General features: G+C 43.1%; 3 protein-coding genes across 5 annotated transcripts in view; 1 reads left to right on the top strand and 2 right to left on the bottom strand.

Annotated features, from left to right (window-relative positions):
* Positions 1 to 4,106: 4,106 nt before the first annotated feature.
* Positions 4,107 to 11,754, bottom strand: ccdc106a (coiled-coil domain containing 106a). The gene is made up of 8 exons (XM_079504557.1): positions 11,641 to 11,754; positions 10,809 to 10,881; positions 10,008 to 10,106; positions 8,764 to 8,976; positions 7,894 to 7,950; positions 7,170 to 7,430; positions 4,998 to 5,165; positions 4,107 to 4,521 (listed from the first exon to the last, which is right to left on the bottom strand). The coding sequence occupies exons 1-8, from the start codon at positions 11,680 to 11,682 to the stop codon at positions 4,205 to 4,207; spliced, it is 1,230 nt and encodes a 409-aa protein (XP_079360683.1). The 5' UTR covers positions 11,683 to 11,754; the 3' UTR covers positions 4,107 to 4,204.
* Positions 11,755 to 12,824: 1,070 nt separating this feature from the next.
* Positions 12,825 to 16,429, top strand: LOC306925618 (transmembrane protein 238-like). The gene is made up of 2 exons (XM_079504566.1): positions 12,825 to 12,929; positions 15,679 to 16,429. The coding sequence occupies exon 2, from the start codon at positions 15,681 to 15,683 to the stop codon at positions 16,011 to 16,013; it is 333 nt and encodes a 110-aa protein (XP_079360692.1). The 5' UTR covers positions 12,825 to 12,929; positions 15,679 to 15,680; the 3' UTR covers positions 16,014 to 16,429.
* A 263-nt stretch (positions 16,430 to 16,692) lies between these two features.
* The window catches only part of LOC306925602 (C-Jun-amino-terminal kinase-interacting protein 4), a 46,664-nt gene continuing 41,520 nt past the window's right edge, over positions 16,693 to 21,836 (bottom strand). The window contains exons 28-29 of one of the 3 annotated variants that reach the window (XR_013790269.1): positions 19,487 to 21,088; positions 16,693 to 19,008 (exon numbers count right to left, since the gene is read on the bottom strand). Coding sequence is in view for 1 of the 3 variants with exons in the window: in XM_079504536.1 (XP_079360662.1) it covers positions 20,961 to 21,088 (128 nt within the window). In the remaining 2 variants the exon portion in view is untranslated. Of the gene's footprint in view, positions 19,009 to 19,232; positions 21,089 to 21,836 lie in introns of those variants that run through there. The other 2 variants (XR_013790270.1, XM_079504536.1) reach the window with 2 other exon arrangements.

Here is a 21,836-nt window from a genome sequence, read left to right as displayed (position 1 = left end):
GCTACGTATCTCTTTGCCGAAGTTAGCCAATCTACAATCTCACAACGCCTTTGGCTAAAGTTCTCCTCAGAATAGGGATACTATAAGGTTCAAGTGGTTAATGCAAAAAAAAAGATCCTATCACAAGATGTGGTGGTCCCCCCTGTAGTAACTCTGAGGACCCCTAGGGGTCCCGGACCCTTGTTGACTCCTGATTTATGTGGTTAAAGGACCACTTCACCACTTTTCAACATCTCTTCATATAATAGGTCCTCACTAATGTTCATGATAAAACACCACCATTTTTTCCTACTCAGTCTGTGTCTCATAGGAGGGCTTTGGGCAGTTCGGACACCCGTCCACCAGTGACATCATCATTAAGCAGATTTTTTTTTTAACAAGATTTGTTTTAAAATATATTTAGATTTGTATTATTGTGAGAACGATGGCTTCAACTTTTGCATTGCAACTTTTCAGGAAAAGAAAGCCTGCCGTTTCTATTAGCTTGGATTCACCATCGATGATGTCACTGGTGGACGGGTTTCTGAACTGCCCACAGCCTTCCTATGAGACACAGACTGAGTAGAAAAAAATGGTGGTATTTAGTTAGGACCTATTATAGGAAGAGAAGTTGAAAAGTGGTGAAGTGGTCCTTTAAAAGGGAGTCAGTTAATGTTACTTTTCCAACTTCACCATATCAGCTTGAAAAAAATCATTTCACTGTACAGTTATACAGTAAACACTATACATTACGGCTGCACTGAAAATAATTATGGATTTTCAGCGAGACCTCTATAAACTACATACCATCGAAATGGCTCATTTCACATGCATTTGTAATAAGGTGTCGTGAAGCAGAAAAAGACCATTCCATGTGCACAAACTATCAATCTTATCAATTATTATTTTTCTAAAGCGTTAAATTATACTTCGTCGCACAATGGCGTTGTGCAGAAATAGTGAAAATAGCCGATCTACAAGCTGAGCTTGTAGGTCTGCTATTTTCACATTTTTTAAAAAACATATTTGAAACCTTTTGCCTATAAGCATTTGCCCATCAATTGCAATTAATTAGTTGCCGATTATGTTTTCATAATCAATTGATTAGTTCGATCAACTGTCGCAGCTGATTTGATTTGCCCTAGTGCAAATACTTTTGTTTTTACCCTTGTTCAATTTTTTGCATTTATGTGAATTTATTTTTACTTGTATGTAAAGCACTTTGAACTACACCTGTGTCTGAAAGGTGCTCTATAAATAAAGATTATTATTATTATTATTAAATAGGCCTATCTCACAGCATTTTCCCGCCCCCTTTTGTTGATAGTGGTGTTGTTCTTTTTACGGTCCATAGGCTTCCATGTTAAAAGAGGTATTTTCACAAGCCACAAACTACCGTTTTGTAAAGGTAAGGTTTATTCTACTTATTTGAGTTGTTATACCATTGTGTTTTCTTCATATTATTATCGGTCTTTGATATTTAGATTCTCCAGAGAAAAAAAGTGGTAATGCCTAATGTTAAATGACACCACTATCTACCGGAAGTGGGCGTGGAAAGGGGGCTGTGAGATAGGCCTATCATCGCAATCACTCAGTCTCACTGGAAGATCACTGGAACGTTATAGTGTTGTGTGATTAAATTCAATATTTCTTCACGCAAAAGTGAATATTAGAATGTAGTGGTACAAAACAGCATAGTAAATAGTAGCAGACCATTGTAGAGGTGCCCAGATGACCCTATAGGTCCAAATCCACATCCATGTTGAGGAACTCTCCTTCAACCAACCCTCCTGGGTGCGACATGCCACGGAATGCCTGGGTCAACCTCAACAGACTTCGCTCTGGAGTATAGCTAAGACCGAACTCTACCTGTCACATGATTGGAGTGTCTGCCACTGATCTCTGTGAATGCGTAACACCACAGACTGTTGAACACATCATCGATGAATCATGCCCAATCTTCCAAGTCACCACATGGGAGTCGGGCGGCCCAATTGAACTGGACGATGATACCACTTCTTGGCTGATGACCAAATTGCCTACATGTGTAGCCCTACACGAACGAACAGGCTCTGTACTGTATTATACAGCAGGTATTACATTGTGTCACGCAGAACAAAATATCCTGTCCTTACAGTTGTCTCTCTACTGTAGATAACTAGATGCTACACATGACTGAGCACATGTTACAAGTGACAAAAAACAAACAAACAAACCCAAATGTTGGTAAAACGGTAACAGGGTAGGTGGACACCAAGGAAGAGTGGGCAGATCAGTGTTAAATTGGCTATTTTCCCCCAAATGTTAAAAAATATATATATTTGGAAAATGTTTTTAAGTAAAGTATACAGTACATGATTAGAACATGCCTGATAATGATGTACCTTGCATGTTCACATCATGTTATGTATACCGGTACTCTTTACATTACCATTTTTCAAATATTATTAAATTTTTTAACATTTTGGACAAAACAGGCACATTTTACATTGAGGTGCCCAGATGTCCCTAGTGCACAGTGCCACCTATCCTGTATCCTGTAAAACATTGTGGTGGTATAACCGATTAGGTAGGGACTTGTACTGTACTCGGTTCCATTCTGATGCAACTACGAGACTACTAGGTGCTTTTTTTCCCCCCCAGTTTGCAATGACACACATTTCCTTCCCTTTATGTCTTCTGCCTATTAAAACCAGGAGAAACGGGAAGGTAAGGAGAATGTAATAAATTACTAGTGGGCGGTTAGTGTTAATAAAGTGACACCTTGACTGACTGTCACACCTCACACGAGGCAAATCACAAAATGACAGCATTAAGGCATTGTTGAAATGTAGCCACACTGCTTATACACGGTTCTGTGTAGTGGAAGGTAAACATTTGAATTTCAACATTTTTGAAATGTTTTTCGAAACATGATTGTAACACGAGCAAAACAATGCAAGATACGAAAAATGGAAATAGAGATTTCTTTTTAAAAAAAGGGAAAACAAAGTTGAATTGATTTTTTTGTGCCAGAATCCATTATTGAAAAAAGATTTTCAGGAAATTGAACTGCATCCATTCAAACCCAGGATCAGCGTACTGTAGGAACAGTCTGTCTATTATTATATTATTTATCTGTATCAGTAATAAAGAAAACATATCATGTGCGGCCGGACATTGTCTTTTTCTTCATTTGACCATTTTTGGGTCCAGCACCGTGTCTAAATACTGTGGGGATGTGGGGAATATATGTTATTCCTTTTTTCTGTATCGGTAATAATAACTATCAACCACTCGCCTTTGAATCGGCTTGGGTAACTAAGATGCAAAGTGTCCTTTCCTCCCAATCCGTGGGTGACGGCTGACAGATGTCTGTTGTGAATCATTATGGACATACAAGTATTCTTAAGGGAAATGGAACAGATTTTCTCATCCCTTTTCTGGCTGCAGCAGGCCCCTCTCACATACTTGGACTTTGACCCCTATTATAAATGGCTATAGGTGAGTCCAGAAGGTGAGGTGACTCGTGTCGCATATTGACACTAAAAGAGGTGACAGAACAAATATAAACTAACAAAAAGTCTTTACCACAGTATACACAGCTGAATCCGGGGGGACAACGTGACGGCAAAAAAAATGTCCATGACCACGTGTCCCCTGAGATGCCACCGCCATGCTTCAGCAGTCGAGCTGGCCCACTGCAGCCCAATCAACCGTGCACCTGATTGCTCCTCACTTACCCAACTTGGACCGTCCTGTATCGTCTTCCGGAGAAGGAGAGAGTACCCGTCCAGGGTGAATATCTTTGGTCCGACATGCAATAGTCCGACACAAAACCCTAAGCGCAGCGAGTCTTAACCGGGCCACGTATGTCAGAGCCACGGGTGAATCTTAACCGGCCACGTGTGTGTCTTAACCAGCCACATATGTCAGTCAGAGCCACAGGTGAGTCTTAACCGGCCACATATGTGTGTCTTAACCGGCCACATATGTCAGAGCCACAGGTGAGTCTTAACCAGCCACATATGTGTGTCTTAACCAGCCACATATGTCAAAGCCACAGGTGAGTCTTAACCAGCCACATATGTGTGTCTTAACCGGCCACATATGTCAAAGCCACAGGTGAGTCTTAATTAACCGGCCACATATATGTGTCTTAACCGGCCACGTATGTTGACTATTCACTCGTCACTGACTAACGCATGCCCCCCCACCCCGTCCACCACTCTCTCCCCTGTGCCTCTCAGTGTCTGAACCTGTAGGAGATGGGCAGCAGCAGGTTGTTCTTCTTGAGGGCCTGCACCCTGCTGAGCGTCTCCTCGTCCAGCGCCATGTAGCAGCGCCGGGCGTAGTCCAGCAGCTTCTCCTTGGACGGGTCGAACTCGCCCACCTCGGCCACCTTCTCCGGCGCCACGAGCAGCAGCTCGGCGATGGGCGTGGTGGAGGCCACAGTGTTGCGGTCCACGCCGTGGAGCTGGAAGGCCTTGGACATGTTCTTCAGCCGCTGGTAGGTCAGCAGGATCTTCTTGTAGCGGAACAGCACTCCCGCGGCGTCTTTCACTGGGACGAGAGTGAGAGGTGACCAAGGATTGTTAATGGACTAGATAAGTGTTAACCCAGTACAAATTACTTCTAAATCAGTAGTTCTCAAACGTTTTCGTGGCCGCGGACCCCCCCCATTTGAAAATGTTTCTGCCAGGGACCCCTGAGAAGAGAAGTTTTGTGTTAAAATAACTCACACTTTCAAGATTTCTTACGCGCTGTGAGCTTGTAGGCCTATTTTTGAGAACCACTCTTCTAAACCACTATTCTTAATCCTAAGAGTTTTCTGAAAAACATGTTCCATTGTATGAGGGTGAATAGATAATGACACAAAATGTATTCTTAAGATATCAAAGAGTTAATGTTATTACTCATACTGAATGAAAGCGCTAACATACTCTATTTAATAAACTGTGAAGAGGATGGGTTAAAAAATGCAATACTATAGTATAAAATAGTTGGTGATTGGTGGTCACTGTCAAACACACACACACCTCGTTGTCGCTCCCTGCGGACTTGGAAGATCCGCCTCCTCTTTAGCGGGTGCTGGTTGTTGTTGATGGCGTCCGACATCACTTCCTCCCCTGAAATGAGCCCCTCCTCGTCCAGATAGGTGTCATGGTCCAGGTACTCTTCAGATTCTCCCAGCAGTGACAGAGGATCTGGAGAGATATGACAGCGACAGAGTATATAAATCAGGCTTTAGGCTGTAGTGTGTCCACTGACTCCAGCGACAGTGAGAGGGAGGAAAACGCCTGAAAGATCTAATCGCGTGGATCTTCTTGGCATCCACATGCGGAACGCCGTGGCTCCGGTGGTGGAGATGGTACTCACATTTTGTAATTGACCCATTTTGACCTGAGATCAGATTCTAAAAAATGTCTTCTACATCCTGACAGTTTTCTTGAAAAAGCTATGTTTTTCTATGTCAGTCGTTCTCAAACACTTTCATGTCACTTTTCACGATTCTTCAAAAATAGCAGACCTACAAGCTCGTAGCGCGCCACTCGGTGGCGCGCTACGAGCTTGTAGATCTGCTATTTTTTCAATAGCTAAACTAATGTTTAAAACACCAAAAGGGGTTCCCGCCCAAAATGGGTTAAGTATCAATACTGCAATGTAGAGAATATACTCTGTTACAAGGAAAGGTCAGGGAATAAAAATGTTACTTGGTTAAAGGTAAAAAAAAGAATTGTCATAAAAGAAATACACTTAAAGTAGCCAAAGTAAGCTAACTGTACCTGTATGTGTATGTCCTGTGTATTTGTACTGTATGTCATGTTGCACCTATGTGTCTTTAGTACTGTGTACTTGCACTGCTGTAATGTTGTCGTTGTGTGTATAGGACCCCCTCTAAAACGAGATGCTGCATCTCAAGGGGCCATATCCTCTCAATAAAATTCTAAAAGCTTATGAAAAGTGACCTTGATAAGTGCAGCACCCTCTCAGATTGGCTTGTATAATAAAAGGTGGATCGCTTTTTAACCCATTTTTTAACCCAGCTATTGAAAAATAGCAGATCTACAAGCTCATAGCGCGCCACCGAGTGGCGCGCTATGAGCTTGTAGGTCTGCTATTTTTGAAAAATCGAAGAACGACTGACATAGAAATATGGCTTTTTCAGAAAACTGTCAGGATGTAGAAGACATTTTTAGAATCTGATCTCAGGTCAAAATGGGTTAAAGCTGCTCAGAGGTAGCCGCACAAGTGGCCCAGAACCAATGAAAAACATTAAAAAAAGAAGCGTAGTGGACACCACATAGTGGTTTAAATTGCATTGGTTTCTTCTTAGTAACAAAGGTTTAAGGAAGGTCAAAATGGTGGGTGGGTGTATCAGTGATCATACATGAAAAAATCACACCCGTGTGAACTGAGTGGTGCAGTGACGTCACACACTAACCATAGCAACCATGCTCACCTGTGCGTGGGGCCACGTACAGGTACCACGTACAGGTACACGGGTACACGTACAGGTACACGGGTACAGACAAAGCTGGTTGTTGGAGTGGTTTGCACCACTCAAACAATAACGCACATCCTCTGCAAAATCACGGAAAAAAAGATGGGGGTCGCAGCACAGCAGCGATAAATACGACGTAATACAACCTTGTAGTCTTTTTTTTTCTGTACCGCAAAGAGAGTTGAGCCAGAAGGCAAAGCTCTCTGTCTACCGAGCAATCTTCGTTCCTACTCTCACCTATGGTCATGAAGTGTGGGTCATGACCGAAAGAATAAGGTTGTGAATACAAGCGGCCGAAATGAGTTTCTTCGACGGGTGGCTGGCATCTCCCTTAGAGATAGGGTGAGAAGTTCAGTCACACGAGAGAGACTCGGAGTAGAGCCGCTGCTTCTTCGCCTGGAAAGGAGCCAGCTTAGGTGGTTCGGGCATCTGGCGTCTCCCTAGGGAGGTCCTCGACGCACGTCCCACTGGGAGGAGACCCCGGGGCAGACCAAGGCGCAGTTGGAGGAAACACATCGAATCACTGGCCTTGGAACTTCTCGGTATCCCCCAGGAGGAAGTCACTAATGTGTCTTAGTGACACCCCGCGACCTGACTACGGATAAGCGGTTGAAGATGGATGGATGGATGGATGGATGGATGAATGGATGGATGGATGGATGGATGGATGGATGGATGGATGGATAGTCTTTTTCAGTGGTCTTACCTGGGCCTGCGTTGCCGTGTCTGCTCATGTCATTCATGGTTGCTCTGGTGCTGCTGCTGTTGTTGTTGGTGCTGCTGCCGGCTGTGCTGCCGGTACCGCTGTGACCCGTCAGCAGGCCCTGGAACGCGTTCATAGAGGCAATCTGACTGGCTATCGGGCTGGAGACGTGGTTTTTGGGAGGCCCCATGGCTGCTGGAGCGGGCCTTCGTTGGACGAACTGGCGCGAGGGGAAATGCTGCTGCATGTCCGACTTCTGTTGCTCTGTAATGGAGAAAGGCGAGTTCAAGTTGAAGACTTTGATGTCCTTCATGAGACCTTTGGTTTATATATACATATCACATCACAGTGTAGGAGGTGAAGATCCTATATGCAATGGTGTATGGCTGTACTCAAGCAGACAACTATATCTAAGGCCTCACTCAGACCTTTACTGCATTGCTGTATGCTTGTTGGATGAATGTTGTGTAGTGTCATGGCCGCCCCAATGCATTTCCAATGGAGGACACATGGTTTGACACAACATTTGTGTTGTGTGAGGGGGAGGGGGCAGTCGAAACACAGCTGAAAGCCATACAACAGACCATGTGACCTCCATTGGAAATGCATTGGGGCGGCCATGACACTCACAACATTCATACAACGCTGTAAAGGTCTGAGTGAGGCCTAAGAAATAGAAATGGGAGATCAGATGGATGCGGTGCAATTAAGCACACAAATTACTCACCAGCTGGCCGATCTTCCCCTCTTCTCGCCCTCCAGTTGAATCTCCTCGACTCATAGCCTGCAGAAAGATCCAACACGAAGTTGACCAAAGTGCTTCACAGTAGACAAATAAACATGGCAAATTACATCAAGCAAATTAAAAAAAGAAAAGAAAAAGAAAACAAGGAACATTACATATAGCATGTATACAAACAGGAGACATAGACAACAAGAATATGTAACCATTCAAATCAGATAACATTAAAAGCTAGGGAGAAAAGGCGAGTTTTAAGTAGGGACTTAAAAATCTCGATAGATCGAGCAGCTCTATTGTGGGGGGGGGGGGGGGGGGGGGTTATTCCATAGCTCTGGGGCCACCACCGCAAAAGCACAGTCACCTCTTGTTTTGCTGCATATCTGAGTTTTGTTGCTCTGTAAGGCAGAAAGTCTTTCAGGTCCTTAATGAGACTGATGTCCATAATGAGGCGTTATCCCATCGTCTTATGATAAGATAAAGAAAACACTAGCGTAAGAGACATGTGTCTTGACTTATCATGGCTCGGGAACAACGAGAACAACGAGAGTTCCGCTCAAACAATGGAGGCGAGTGCATGTGTTTTGAGGGTGTATTGGCTCGGGCTCTGTCCCTGGGACTCACCGTTGCTGTATTGGCTCGGGCTCTGTCCCTGGGACTCACCGTTGCTGTATTGGTACGGGCTCTGTCCCTGGGACTCACCGTTGCTGTATTGGCTCGGGCTCTGTCCCTGGGACTCACCGTTGCTGTATTGGCTCGGGCTCTGTCCCTGGGACTCACCGTTGCTGTATGGACTCGGGCTCCGTCCCTGGGACTCACCGTTGCTGTATTGGCTCGGGCTCTGTCCCTGGGACTCACCGTTGCTGTATGGACTCGGGCTCTGTCCCTGGGACTTGGTGGAGAAGATGAAGCGATCCAGCTGGCAGCGCAGGAAGTCCCTCTCCTCCTCCAGGTCCTCGATGCGTTTCTGGAGCCACGAGTTCTTCTCCAGCGAGATCTGGAGCTGCGTCCGCAGGTTGGTGATCAGAATGTAGGAGCTGTTAGCCTGGGAGTGCCCGGTGGGCGGTGACTCTGGACAGATACAAATGGTTGCATATTCAGTGCAGAAACCTCTTATCCAGTGTTGTTTTCGTCGACTAAAACTAAGACGAAAAATGTCCGTCGACTACCTTTTTCCACAGACGAAAACTAAATGGAAACTACACTAAGCTATGATGACTAAGACTAAATAATAAATATACTGACGATTTCGTCAACAAATAAAAACTAGACTAAAATGTTACGAACGGACTAGTGGACAAGTCATTTTACAACTTGGTTGCATGCTGAAAATAGCAGATCTACAAGCTCACAACACGTCGACACGTTGTGAGCTTGTAGATCGTGTAAAATCAGTCATTACGACGGTATCAAAATACATTTTAGTCGACTAAAATCTTATGATATTTAGTCGACAAAAACTAAGACTAACACTAACACATTCCAGGTGACTAAAATATGACTAAAACTAAATTAAGTTTCATTCCAAAGACTATGACTAAACTAAAATAGGAACTTGCTGCTAAAAACAACACTGGCTGTCCTGTCACACAAAATATAAGCTAAAGTTCCCCCCCCTCTATTTTCACAACTTGCACAATAACAGCTCTTTGGCTATGTGGGGCACTGTTACACAGGATAAGAATATCGTCACTGTCTTGCAAAGCAAAAGCAAAGCAAAGTTACTATATTTACCCAGGGTAACTGGACTAAGCATCAGATACTTGTTTACAGCCAGGCCCTGCTCATAGAACATTTCATGGTAGTGGTTCAATGCCTTGCTCAAGGGCACTTCAGCGGTGGTAATTTTAACGTGCCGGTCCGGGGATACGAACTGGCGACCTTCCGGTATCAAGACCGCTCCGCTAACCGTTCGGCCACCGCTGCCGTTCGGCCACCACTTACCTCCATATTCTAACGTTTTGAGTTGTTTTCGTGAATAATTAATGTTCATACAGAAGCTGAAATGTAACGGTTTTGGACATATGAGGTTTCCACTCGACAGAGACAATATACTGTATGTAGTAATTGATGACATATTTGTAATAGATTGGGACATTCACCATCAAAACTCTGGTCATTTTGGTTGAAAAAGCCTTGCTGCTCAAAGCTGCTCTCCTCGTATGGAAGGGATATTTCATAGGCGTCTTCATTCTTCGGGGCTGAAGAAGAGAATGAATATATTAGCCTACAGGACGATTATAAAGTCTTCTAAACATGTAAAAAATAATTTAAAAAAAATAGGGCTGCATTCTATTATTCTCTAAGAGATTATTACTTTTTTAGATTAATGAGTTAATCTGTCCAACAAAGGGAGTCAAGTACAGGGCTTGTACATCTGCTGTTTTTTAATTTAAAGAAATATATATATAAAAAAGTCAGAAACATTTTAATCCTTTAGAATTTCATTTAAAGGGGCATTCCACTCATTTTCAACATTTTACTATGTCATTAATATAACTTTGAGCTGTTGTGTGGAAATAAAAATGAAAAAATGAAAAAAAAATCATTAATGGTCACTGTGAAACACATCTTGATGACATCATCAAGATGTGTTTCACCATGTTAATGATTATTTTCAGACCTCCAGTTCTAGGAAACACAGAATGCGGGGGACTTTTTTTTAAATTATTTCCACACAACAGCTCTAGTCTAAGGTATATTAATGACATAGTAAAATGTTGAAAATGAGTGGAATGCCCCTTTAATAGGCTACAAATCCACTCTTCTGGGGGTCTCCCTCCCTGGCACACAATGTTTTCAGACAAGGTTCCGAGGTCATTTACGTATCAATGTAGGGGTCCGCTTGACATGACAACGTTTGAGAACTTTACTGATCGACTGCAGTCTTTCCACTGTCTTACTCTGCAAGTGCAGTGATCCTGTGTGGTTCTTGGATGTGGAGGCAACATCTGTTCTGTTTGCGTCCTCCATCTTCTGTCTCACACGCACACGCGCACGCGCACGCACACACACACACACACACACACACACGCACACGCACGCACGCACACAATTCAAAGGGCTTTATTGGCATGAGAAAACATATGTTTACATGAAAGCAACACACACAAAACCACACATAAATGCTTAGATTTTATAGTTGCAGTGTGTTATGATGGATAACTTGTGTATTTTTTTTAATAATCTAATTATCTATACCCCGAGCTTGGACATTTATTTGCTCCTCGGCACATCATGTCAACTTTGTGACATAATAAAAAGCTGTGCGTTTGGTTTATAGTTTATATACGCAGACAATTGTGTGAAATAGACATCATCAATTAAGCCTGCATGCATAACAAATGAGTGCATATAGGCTACATACATATTGCACAATGGACACATGATCAGCGCCTATTTAGATGGAGTACTATAACTTAGCAATTGCACGTACAGTATGTACACTACTAAACAGTGCAAACGTGGGTTTCCAAGCTGTTTTAGTACTACTCATGATGTTGTTCACACGCACTGTCTGCACAATGCACATCTCTATTAATATTACCCTGATGCCATTTAAAATGGACTCGCTATAGTAGCACGGCAGTCGGCTGGGCTTTGCCCTCCCGAATAAAACAATTATAACCACACACAACCTTACTAAAACATGTTTAAAATGTTGACTTGTTCTCATACAGTCATATATAGGACCGGGCCACCACATATTATGTTGCATTGCGTGTCGGTACGTACCACTTTACAGTTGTGATAATAATAACTTAAGCGTTCCAACATGTAATAAGACGTTATAACGCAGTCATATCTCCACTGGACGAATTTATCCGCTAGCTAACAAGCTAACAATAACAATTATTGCCTTTTCTCTTTTTTTCCTACTCCCCCCGCCTTCTTTTTGCGTCACTTCCGGTTGCAATTAACTCAGGGCATGCAGGCAGTATTTTTTCATTCTTGTTGAAGTTAAATATGATTCATATAGTTTTAGAAATGTTATTGCTTCATTATATATGGATATTACATGTGCATACAGTAGAATTATTTATTGGTCGTTCATAATAGATGGTGCTTCAAAGTAATGTCTTGTGTTTACATATTTGGTTGTATGATAAAAGGTTTATTATATTATGCAATAATAATGTACTGTCAACAACAGATATGATCAACTGATGATCTAATGAATTGAAAATGGAGGACCCTGATGTAATCAAGTCTTAGTGCTTTTCAGTAGCTGTGTTTCTTTTGAACTGTACTGTACCCATCCTACAAACTTTTCAATCAATTAAGGACCCCACATCATGTATTCATGGAAACAACAAGCCAGCCATAGCATATAGGGCCAGGCTTTCTAAATCTTGGGTTTAGTATTGACCTTTTTCTGCAAACTGTTAATAAAGTATTCAATCAATCAATCAATAAATCAATCAATCAAAACGCCCTACCAACAGTCATTAAGACATGCGAATCGAATCCCTTGACTCCTTCAAAACCGCTCTCAAAGGGCACCTGCAATTCGAAACTGGCCCCCGTAAAATCTGAATCCCCCCATCCACCCTTTTCCCCCCTCAATGTATATGTTCCCCCCCGTCATTTACCCCCTCTATGATGATTTCTGTGTATATTTGTAGCCTATGTCTCTAAATGTTATGATGAATTGGAGCGAGGTGGACCCTCTTGTAAACAAGTGTAAGTAGATTATTTTTGGCCAACGTTAATGTACCAGGACATTCCCATTCCCAAACAAAAAAGTTAAAACAGCGCCATCTGCTGTCTGTTTCCATTTGAATCCGCGTAGAAGAGTCTCTGTGGACGATGGGATCCATTCCAGCAGCGTCCATGTGGCCTATGGGATCCACAGAGTACGTTACAGTACAGGACAGGTAAAACAGGTGTTGAGGTGTCGGGTGACAGTGTGACTCACGGTGCTTCTATCTGGAGGAGCTGCGGCACAGTCAACACACTCAATATTAACAATGATAAGACTATCTTTGTAAACAGATACATATCAGCAGCAAGCAGCGTTCATGGTAAGTAATTAGTAGCCTAGTATATCTTGAACATTGTTTTTGAAAAATGTTGACTTTTAGTGACTGAGAGATTTGTCTATTTGTTTGGTCATGGAGTCTGGACTGACGCCGAGGAGCGCACACACACAGGTGTGGCACATGTTTGGACTGTAAACGAGAATAGTACAGGGATGAGGTTCGGGATATGTCATATGTGCCTGTTTTAGGAGTATGCTGATGGAACAGTGCAATGTTTTTTTTAACGGAGTTAAATAGTCAATAGACTATTATTAGTCTGTAGTATACATAAGTATGTTAATGTACAATAATATATGAATGAATATCACCTAGGTGTCTATTATTCTATTGAGTATGGACAGTGGATGACTGATAAAGCCTGCAGTGTCAGCTGGCCTACTACAGCTAGTGGTATCTGGATAATAGCCTGTACAGTCTGTCTATCAAATATGAGTAGAGCAGGTTATACAGTCAACTGTCAATCAACAATGAAAACGGCCTGTACTGGGTCATTTCTTGTGTACATGATCACAGCATGTACACACATGTCCTGGGTCTGTAGTGTAGTGTGTGTGTTACGTCACAGCATGTGTCATGCAGAGTCAAGCAAGTTAAGTGTCACAAATCCAAGAACAGAGCCGGGAGTCAGGCTTGACGATGGCTACTACTGGCACAAAGGACTGTCCAAATCACCTTTGTGCTGCCTGGGTGGTGAGTTTGTGCTCTGAATGTGCTCTCCTCGTCCCCACTACCACATCATATTACAGGGGATAGGAGGGGTTCATCAGGATAGCGTCTAACCCATACTCTATGGTCTAACCTCATCCTCCCCTCTGCAACCACCTCTAGTAACCAACTCCAACTAGAAACTCCAACAGCTTGTAGTTTGTTAGCCTCACACACACACACACACACACACACACACACACACACACACACACACACACACACACACACACACACACACACACACACACACACACAGAGCAAAGAGAGGGTACTGGCTAGCTACGCGTATATTCTTTCTACGTCCGAGCATAGACATGGTAACGTAGAAAGAATATACGCACTGGCTACTACTGGTAGAACACATGAAGAAGGCAGTTGTACTGCCGAAACGTTGGTTTTTACTCTGCATCCTCAGAAATTAAAATAGGGTGCATTTTGCATCCCAAAACGCAGTTTATAGTTAAGGGACGCAATAAAACATCCACGGGATGCACTACAGTACTACTGTACTGTTTTTTATTCTAGTTTATTTTGCTAGCTTTAGTTATATAATAATAATTTCTTCTTCTGTTTTCTACATGAATATAACCACATTATGACCATATACAATGGAATGGTAGTTAAATGCTGCAATTTGTAAAAAATTGCAAAATATGACTCCTAACGTCTTTGAAGTGGGACTCATCAAATGTCCCTGGGACTCATCTAAAAGACCATCCCTGCATCCCGGGACTCATTACACTGAAACCCTATTTACATCACTGCATCCTAATAAATAATCGGCTCTTTGGCTATCAGTGTGTGCAGCCACTCTTTTGTCTTTTTAAGACTTAACTCTTTAGAACATCTGCAGCAACCTGTTAAACACACTGAGGGACCTTCAGATTAGAACATCTTGCTCTGTCCCTTCCTGTAGAAGTCCTCAGAGTTGTCAGTCCAGTCACGGTTGTCCCTCTCCCAGGAACTATCAGTCAGAGATCTCTCTTCTTGCCTAGTACCGATTATGTCTGGGGGCTACTGGGGGAAATGTACATTCCAATGTATAGGAGAATATGTCTCGAGGGCCGTCCTAAATTGTAATGTTTACATTTTAGTTTATTCGTTATCAGTTTCGTTTTGTTTCATCTCGAAATTATTTCCACCCAGTGTTAGCCCCTACCTACATTGAATTAACCCAATAAACCCATTCGGTACGGGAACCCCTTTTGGTGTTTTAACTAAGCATTATGTTATACTTTAGCTATTGAAAAATAGCAGATCTACAAGCTCATAGCGCGCCTCCGAGTGGCGCGCAAACGAGCTTGTAGGTCTGCTATTTTTTTTTAAATCGAAGAACGACTGACATAGAAACATAGCTTTTTCAGAAAACTGTCAGGATGTAGAAGACATTTTTAGAATCTGATCTCAGGTCAAAATGGGTTCTAATATCACTCGACGTATCGGTAGGCAGAGATCTCCGATCATCTGTCTAGGCTACACATTACAAGACAACTCCTCTCTGATGCTGATGGGAGTCAGGATGCCTTCTTTGTGCTCTCTCCCGGCTGTCCAGTCTCTCAGTATTTGTGTCTTGAATGTTTGTCAACAACATGTCAGCTATAGTAAAGCAGACAAAACTGACAACATAAGTCTGTACGTCAGATCATTTCACGTTTCTCCGTCTAAGCCCAAATCTCGCTACATGTGGGCGGCCGTGGCTCAGGAGGTAGAGCAGGTCGTCCAATGATCCCTGGGTCGGCGGTTCGAGTCCCGGCTCCTCCTCCTCCTGTCCACATGTCGAAGTGTCCTTGGGCAAGACACTGAACCCTACATTGCCTCCATTGAGTCGGTCGGTGCTATTTTGCCACCATTGGTGTGTGAATGTGGGAAGTGAGGGCGCTGGCGTCGACTGTTCGCCACTTCACCTCGCAATGTACTATGAATTAATGAACCGTTGTAAAGGGCTTTGAGCACTTGGAAAAGCGCTATAAAAATGCAATTCATTATTATTAATTATTATTACATGTCTCTTTTTGTACAAAAGCCATGGCACCTCCAAAGTACGACGGCCTGTCCCACTGCAAGCTGGCCCTGGCGTTCGCCGTGCTGATGGACCTGCTGGGGGTGACGGCCCTCCTGCTGGGCGTCTTCGCTCCGCTGGAGATAGGAGGGAGGGACTTTGGGGACCTCCTGGTGTACTCGGGGGCTCTGCTGGTGCTGATGTCGCTGGGAGGCTGGGTCCTGTGGTACAGCGGCAACATCGACGGACTGATGTCCGGCAGTAAGCTGGGGGGAGCCGAGGGCGGCGCCATGGACCGCCTGGCCCGCAACCTGAGCCGCAGGATACGGCTGCCCAGGAGCCACAGCAGCCCGTCCTAAAAAAGAGCATGCAAAAGGGAGGGTGCGCCAGAGACACCTTTCAGAAAGGAAAGAAGGCGTGCCAGCTGTCTTAAACGATGGTGTCAGTAACCCGCTCATCAACCGACCCATTCTGCCCCGGGGGCAAAGGGAGGCTCGTTAATGACTTTCTTGCCTCTTGCGAGCCGTACTTTCTGGAATGGAAAAACAAACTTGTTCGGATGATCAACCCGGTCAGTGGCTGCCATTCCCTGTGACTTCACAATTAGACTATACACATGTACACCTCAGGGAGTTTGCTGCCTTTTTTTTATTGATGTGTGACATCATGAAATGTAGAGAATTTTACATTGTTACAGTAGCACACAAGCTTGTTGTATTACTGGTACTGAATGAATTGAATGAACATTCATGAAGGTTATAGAGATGTATCTGCCTTTTAACCCATTCTGGACGGGAACCCCTTTTGGTGTTTTAACTAAGCATTGTGTTATACTTTAGCTATTGAAAAATAGCAGATCTACAAGCTCATAGCGCGCCACCGAGTGGCGCGCTACGAGCTTGTAGGTCTGCTATTTTTCAAAAATCGTGAAAATGCGGCACAAATCTTTGAATATATATTCTTTCAGAAGACTTTTTAATTTCAACGTCAGGCCTTAAATTATAACTGATGAGAGCATTTCAGAGCAACTGAAAGAGGTATTTCAGGCAACTGTGTGAGTGTATGTGATCACTATATCAACCACGGAATGAAATTAGAATAAAAATCATTGTCGACCATTCAATAGAATTTTAATGAAAATATTTACAAAATGTCATCTTTAGTCATTCACAATAGATTGTCTCTGCATTAAGGGTGGAGTGTGATATCCTCCACTAGAGTTCACAAACTGGTCATAAATACTGCATATATATATATATATATAGGACTCTTTGGATGTTCTTTTCTTTCCCTCCCTTATTTGACAAATCAAAAGTAACTCAACATAAAACAAAAATAAAAACAAAAGTAAGACAGAGAAAAGTATTTCATGGGAACGAAGAGAGCCAAAGGGGCCGATTTTAAGAAAATAAATAATGTCGGAGGGAAAGGGAAAAATCATAATGCAAGGAGAGCTACAATTCAACACGCACACACACGTCAAACCGTTGCATAGAGATGGCAGTCGACGTGCAATGACGGGGAGGGCAGGACTCGAGTTAATACAAATACTCCGGGTACAAGTGCCATCAAAACAAACATCACATCTTTAAAGCGAATGTTCCTATTCTGTCTAACAATTACAATACTGCCTTTCAAACCCGAAGTGAACCTGAGAAAAATGTTAGTTGAATGACTTAAATCTCCTGTAGCAACCAATGCATTGTTTGTATATATGTGGATGGTCCACCTTTTAGTGTCGTTTAATGGGTGTAATGTGATATTGTTGTCTCTGTCGGGTGGAAATCACACATGTCCAAAACTGTAACTTTTCAAGTCAAAAACGGCGAAAGTAGCAGATCTACAAGCTCAATCCGCTGCTTTTGACGCTTGTGTGTGATGCTGTATAGCACAGTGGTTTTCAACCAGTGGTCCGGGGACCACCAGTGGTCCTTGAGGGGGTTCCAGGTGGTCCCCAAGCTAAATTATGGAAAGTCTAGATCTTTAACTCTTGAGCGTAAAATTAAACCAAATCCATTTCGTTAAATTATTAAATGAAAGTTAAATTATTGTTATTGCATTAGCCTACTTAATTTACAAGAAGTCTAGTCTACACAATTAGAGAATGTCAAATAATTGTTATTTTGAATCAACGTTTGCCTGTTGCCTCTCCTAATGGTACCAACATCAATACAGCATGGAATTGTGGACAAATTATCCAAGTTACGATAACAAATATTCTTTAGTCTTGGGTCTGAGAGGCTAAATCTCATCAAATGGTGGTCCGGTGGCTCAAATGCTGAATAAATAAATAATGGGCCTCGATATGAAAAAGGTTGAAAACCACTGCTGTAGCATGATCAAGTGGGGCGTTATTTACGAAAAAATGTATAAACTGAGTTTAACCCATTTTGGGGCGGGAACCCCTTTTGGTGTTAGCATTATGCTATGCTTTAGCTATTGAAAAATAGCAGATCTACAAGCTCATAGCGCGCCACCGAGTGGCGCGCTACGAGCTTGTAGGTCTGCTATTTTTGAAAACATCGAAGAACGACTGACATAGAAACGTAGCTTTTTCCAGAAAACTGTCGGGACGTAGAAGACATTTTTAGAATCTGATCTCAGGTCAAAATGGGTTAAAATATGGAGATGAGAGGTTTCTGCCCGACAGCAACGATATCTAAAGCCCAGCCGTGACACCTGCCAGGGACAACCATTCCACAGCTGCCACTGGTGTCCTGTGACCTTACAGCTAAGCAAATAGAGGCTCGCTGCTTTGCATAATAGGAGCCAACGTCACCAACTGGATAAGTCACAGATGCAGGAAATGAGAGTAGTCGATGCTATTTGCCTTTGCAGTACGGTACATACAGTAGACCAGGGGGTTTCAACCCGTGGGTCGCGACCCCTCGAGGGGTCGCCAAATTATTTTGGTGGGGGTCCCCAAATTATTTTCAAAAAACGCCAAAAAAACAACGTTTTTTGTTTTGTTTTTTTTGGCTGTAAAGTGGAAATGAAGAGTTTACATATAGTACACATAGTACATGCATACACCTTCCCTAATGATTATGGTTTCAGTATTTATTTATGGTGTATTGTCTATTATTAAGGTTATTGTAGCAGGGGGGGGGGGGGGGGGGGGGGTCCCGAGACGTTGCCAAAGCACTTTCGGGGGTCCCTGGCCAAAAAGGTTGAGAACCCCTGCAGTAGACTAGATGAGGAGACGGAAGTGCTGAGAAACGGCTACCTATTTCCAGTTCACAGTTAATGACAGCTTCCACGGCAAGAAATATAATCCAAAGGGAAGCTCGCACATCTCTAAAAAGATCGCGAACAAACCATTAGTGATCCATTAGTAGAGATCAGGAGAGCATACTGTAGCCCAGGGGTGGGCAACTTTGACGATGGCGAGGGCCAATATATTTTCACACTCAATCCAGATGGCCACAGTGCATATTATACTGTCGTAGCAAAAAATAGCCGATCTACAAGCTCAAAACGCGTCGCAATGCGACGCGTTTTGAGCTTGTAGATCAGCTATTTTTGCTATATTTTGAAATTGAAAACCTGAATAATGTTTTGCTATTTTTGAATTGGAATTGTGAAAAGTTAGTTATGTTAACTTTATGAACTGTTAACATAACTACATTGGACACAAAAAGACAATGACATTTTAATTAACTAGTCATTAAGTACTAGTCATTTAATACCAGTCATGAAGTAATTAAAGCGGGGTTGGGTTGGAATTGTAACAGCTGAAATCAATACTATATCAGTATTCTGATATTAACATGCGGGCCGCATTAAGTGAAGGTGGGGGCCGCATGTGGCCCCCGGGCCGCCAGTTGCCCACCCCTGCTGTAGCCGATGATACAAAAATAAATACATCAGACCAGTCTGAAGTGAGTGACTTGTGCTGTACTGTACTGTACACGCCCTCCTCCCTGGCCTGTGTGTTGGGCTGTGCAACAGTGACACTTGGTGGTGAACAAACGCTATTTTCGTGCTTGGACAGACAGACAGACAGACAGACAGACCCAGGGACACACATAGCTGTCTATAGGAGTGGTTGCACCACTCAAAAAGAGACAGTGGCTCCGGGAATCGACAGTGTCATACTCTGTCGAGTCAGGATTCACGCTGGCCTAAATTCGACCTTAAATGTTTTTTATTCGTTAGATTAGAGGTGGCCCAAGTTGGGTGTGATCAGTGTGAGGATCTGGTAAGGGTTGCCGTTAGTCAGTGTGACCTAAAAGTCATGGATTTGGAGCTTGTAGTTATTGCGTACCAGACAGTTCTGGCGCCACAACCTACAATTTACGCATACCGGACATACACGGTGTATACTGTATACTGTATTATGATTGTTACAATGAGGCCAGTTCTAACTCGCAGCAGCAAACACTTTAAATCAGAAACCTTTGAAACGGGAAGCGAGGAACGCTCACGTTGTTGTCTGGATCAACGACAGGTCTGCTACAGGTCTGCTCAAGAGGGGTGCGACAACGCAAGTGTAAAAAAAGAAAGCTGAACAGAATCCAGGTCTGGTGAGTCGCGGGCGTGCGCACGAAACGAGCACGCGCGCAACAAATTCACGGGGGCCGCCCGCGCTCACGTAAATAATGCTTGCGTTGTCGCACCGCGACTTCTCTGCGCAAAAGCGCAGGTCTCACTGAAAATGAACTATAGGCGCGTTATATCGCTTCACGTTTGAAAGGCCCTGAACCCCTTTTGGTGTTTTAAACATTGTTATAATTTAGCTATTGAAAAATAGCAGATCTACAAGCTCCACCGAGTGGCGCGCTACGAGCTTGTAGATCTGCTATTTTTGAAAAATCGTGAAAATATTTATTTATTCTCTTTTACGCAAATAATGGACACACTGCATGGAAAAATGAGTCTAAATAGTTGAGAAAATACGACTATTAATTATCACGTTGAAAACACTGCACAGAATGTATGAGGCAGGAGCTCCTCTTCTTGCTACATGCTTGGCTCAGAGTGTGTGTGTGTGTGTGTGTGTGTGGAGGGGGGTCATATTTCACTGAGAGACCATTATTTTGTTACAGCATACATTGCTTCTTCAGGATGATATTCAAGAATTGTCAAAAAAAAAATAGAAATACAGGACAGACATAATCAATGCATGATGTATATAAGTTATCTAATGTCTTGTCTGTGCAGTATCATGTCTTGTTAAAACGAACCATTGCTCTCCCTCCGTGTAATGCCATTTTGTTCCCGTGGACCGTGCTAGTTCAGTGACTGACCGCCTCCAGATTATAGAATGCCTGATCCACAAAAAGGTAAACAAAAAACGGCTGTTGTCAGAGGGCGGGGCTGGGAACAGCGGGGGAGGGGCTCTGCCAGATGATCATGTGACTGCGGTCGGAGCGCTGAGGAGGCGTGGCCTGGGAGAACTCTGTCGACGGGTCATCTGATGACGCGTCGTCTCCTGGAAGAGAGAGAGGGTGGATGATGGCAGTGTTGATTTCGTCGACTAAAACCAGGACGAAAAATAATGTCCGTCGACTACTAAAAAACTAAATGGAAACTAAATGAAAACTAAGCTATGATCACTAAAACTAAGACTAAATATACTGACAACTTCGTCAACAAATAAAAGTCTACAAGGCCACTGCGACGCGTTGTGAGCTTGTAGATCGTCTATTTTCAGCAAGTGAACAAAACGGTCATTACGACGGCATCAAGGCCTGACAAAATACAACTGTATTCAACTGTAGATTTAGTCGACTAAATCTTATGATATTTAGTCGACTAAAACTAGACTAGACTAACACTAAAACATCCCAGGTGACTAAAATGTGACTAAAACAAAATAAACTATTCAAGAGACTATGACTAAAACTAAAATAGAAATTTGCTGCCAAAAACAACACTGGTGGGTGGATGGGCTGAACCTCGGTACTCACTGAACTTGATTATGATACCGTTGTCCATACTGTAGATCAGGGGGGGGGGGGGGGGGGTAAGGCTGCACAATATATCTTTATCGTATCGTTATCGAAGTATGAACATGCGCAATGTCAGTATCGGATAGTAGTCAAATATCGTCCACTTCTAAAGCCAGCAACATCTCTCTGTTTTAGCCCGTTTCTCCCTCTTTCATGCTCCTGCTTGCGTGCGTGCGTGCGTGCGTGCGTGTGTGTGTGTGTGTGGAGGGACGGTGCTAAGTTGCGTTG

The sequence above is a fragment of the Electrona antarctica genome (assembly GCF_951216825.1).
Source record: "Electrona antarctica genome assembly, chromosome: 6".
In the NCBI taxonomy this organism is placed as follows: domain Eukaryota; kingdom Metazoa; phylum Chordata; class Actinopteri; order Myctophiformes; family Myctophidae; genus Electrona; species Electrona antarctica.
The sequence above is the reverse complement of the archived record's forward strand: the minus strand, read 5'-3'. Positions and strand labels throughout refer to the sequence as shown.

What these genes read in the sequence shown, in the direction of transcription:
- ccdc106a (XM_079504557.1), bottom strand. Translation starts at nt 11,682, where the DNA reads ATGTTGGAACGCTTAAGTTATTATTATCACAACTGTAAAGTG. An exon ending in AAATGACCAGAGTTTTGATG is followed by an intron (nt 8,977 to 10,007) that starts GTGAATGTCCCA and finishes GTATCTGTCCAG; the next exon opens with AGTCACCGCCCACCGGGCAC. An exon ending in ACACGGCAACGCAGGCCCAG is followed by an intron (nt 5,166 to 7,169) that starts GTAAGACCACTG and finishes ATATCTCTCCAG; the next exon opens with ATCCTCTGTCACTGCTGGGA.
- LOC306925618 (XM_079504566.1), top strand. Translation starts at nt 15,681, where the DNA reads ATGGCACCTCCAAAGTACGACGGCCTGTCCCACTGCAAGCTGGCCCTG.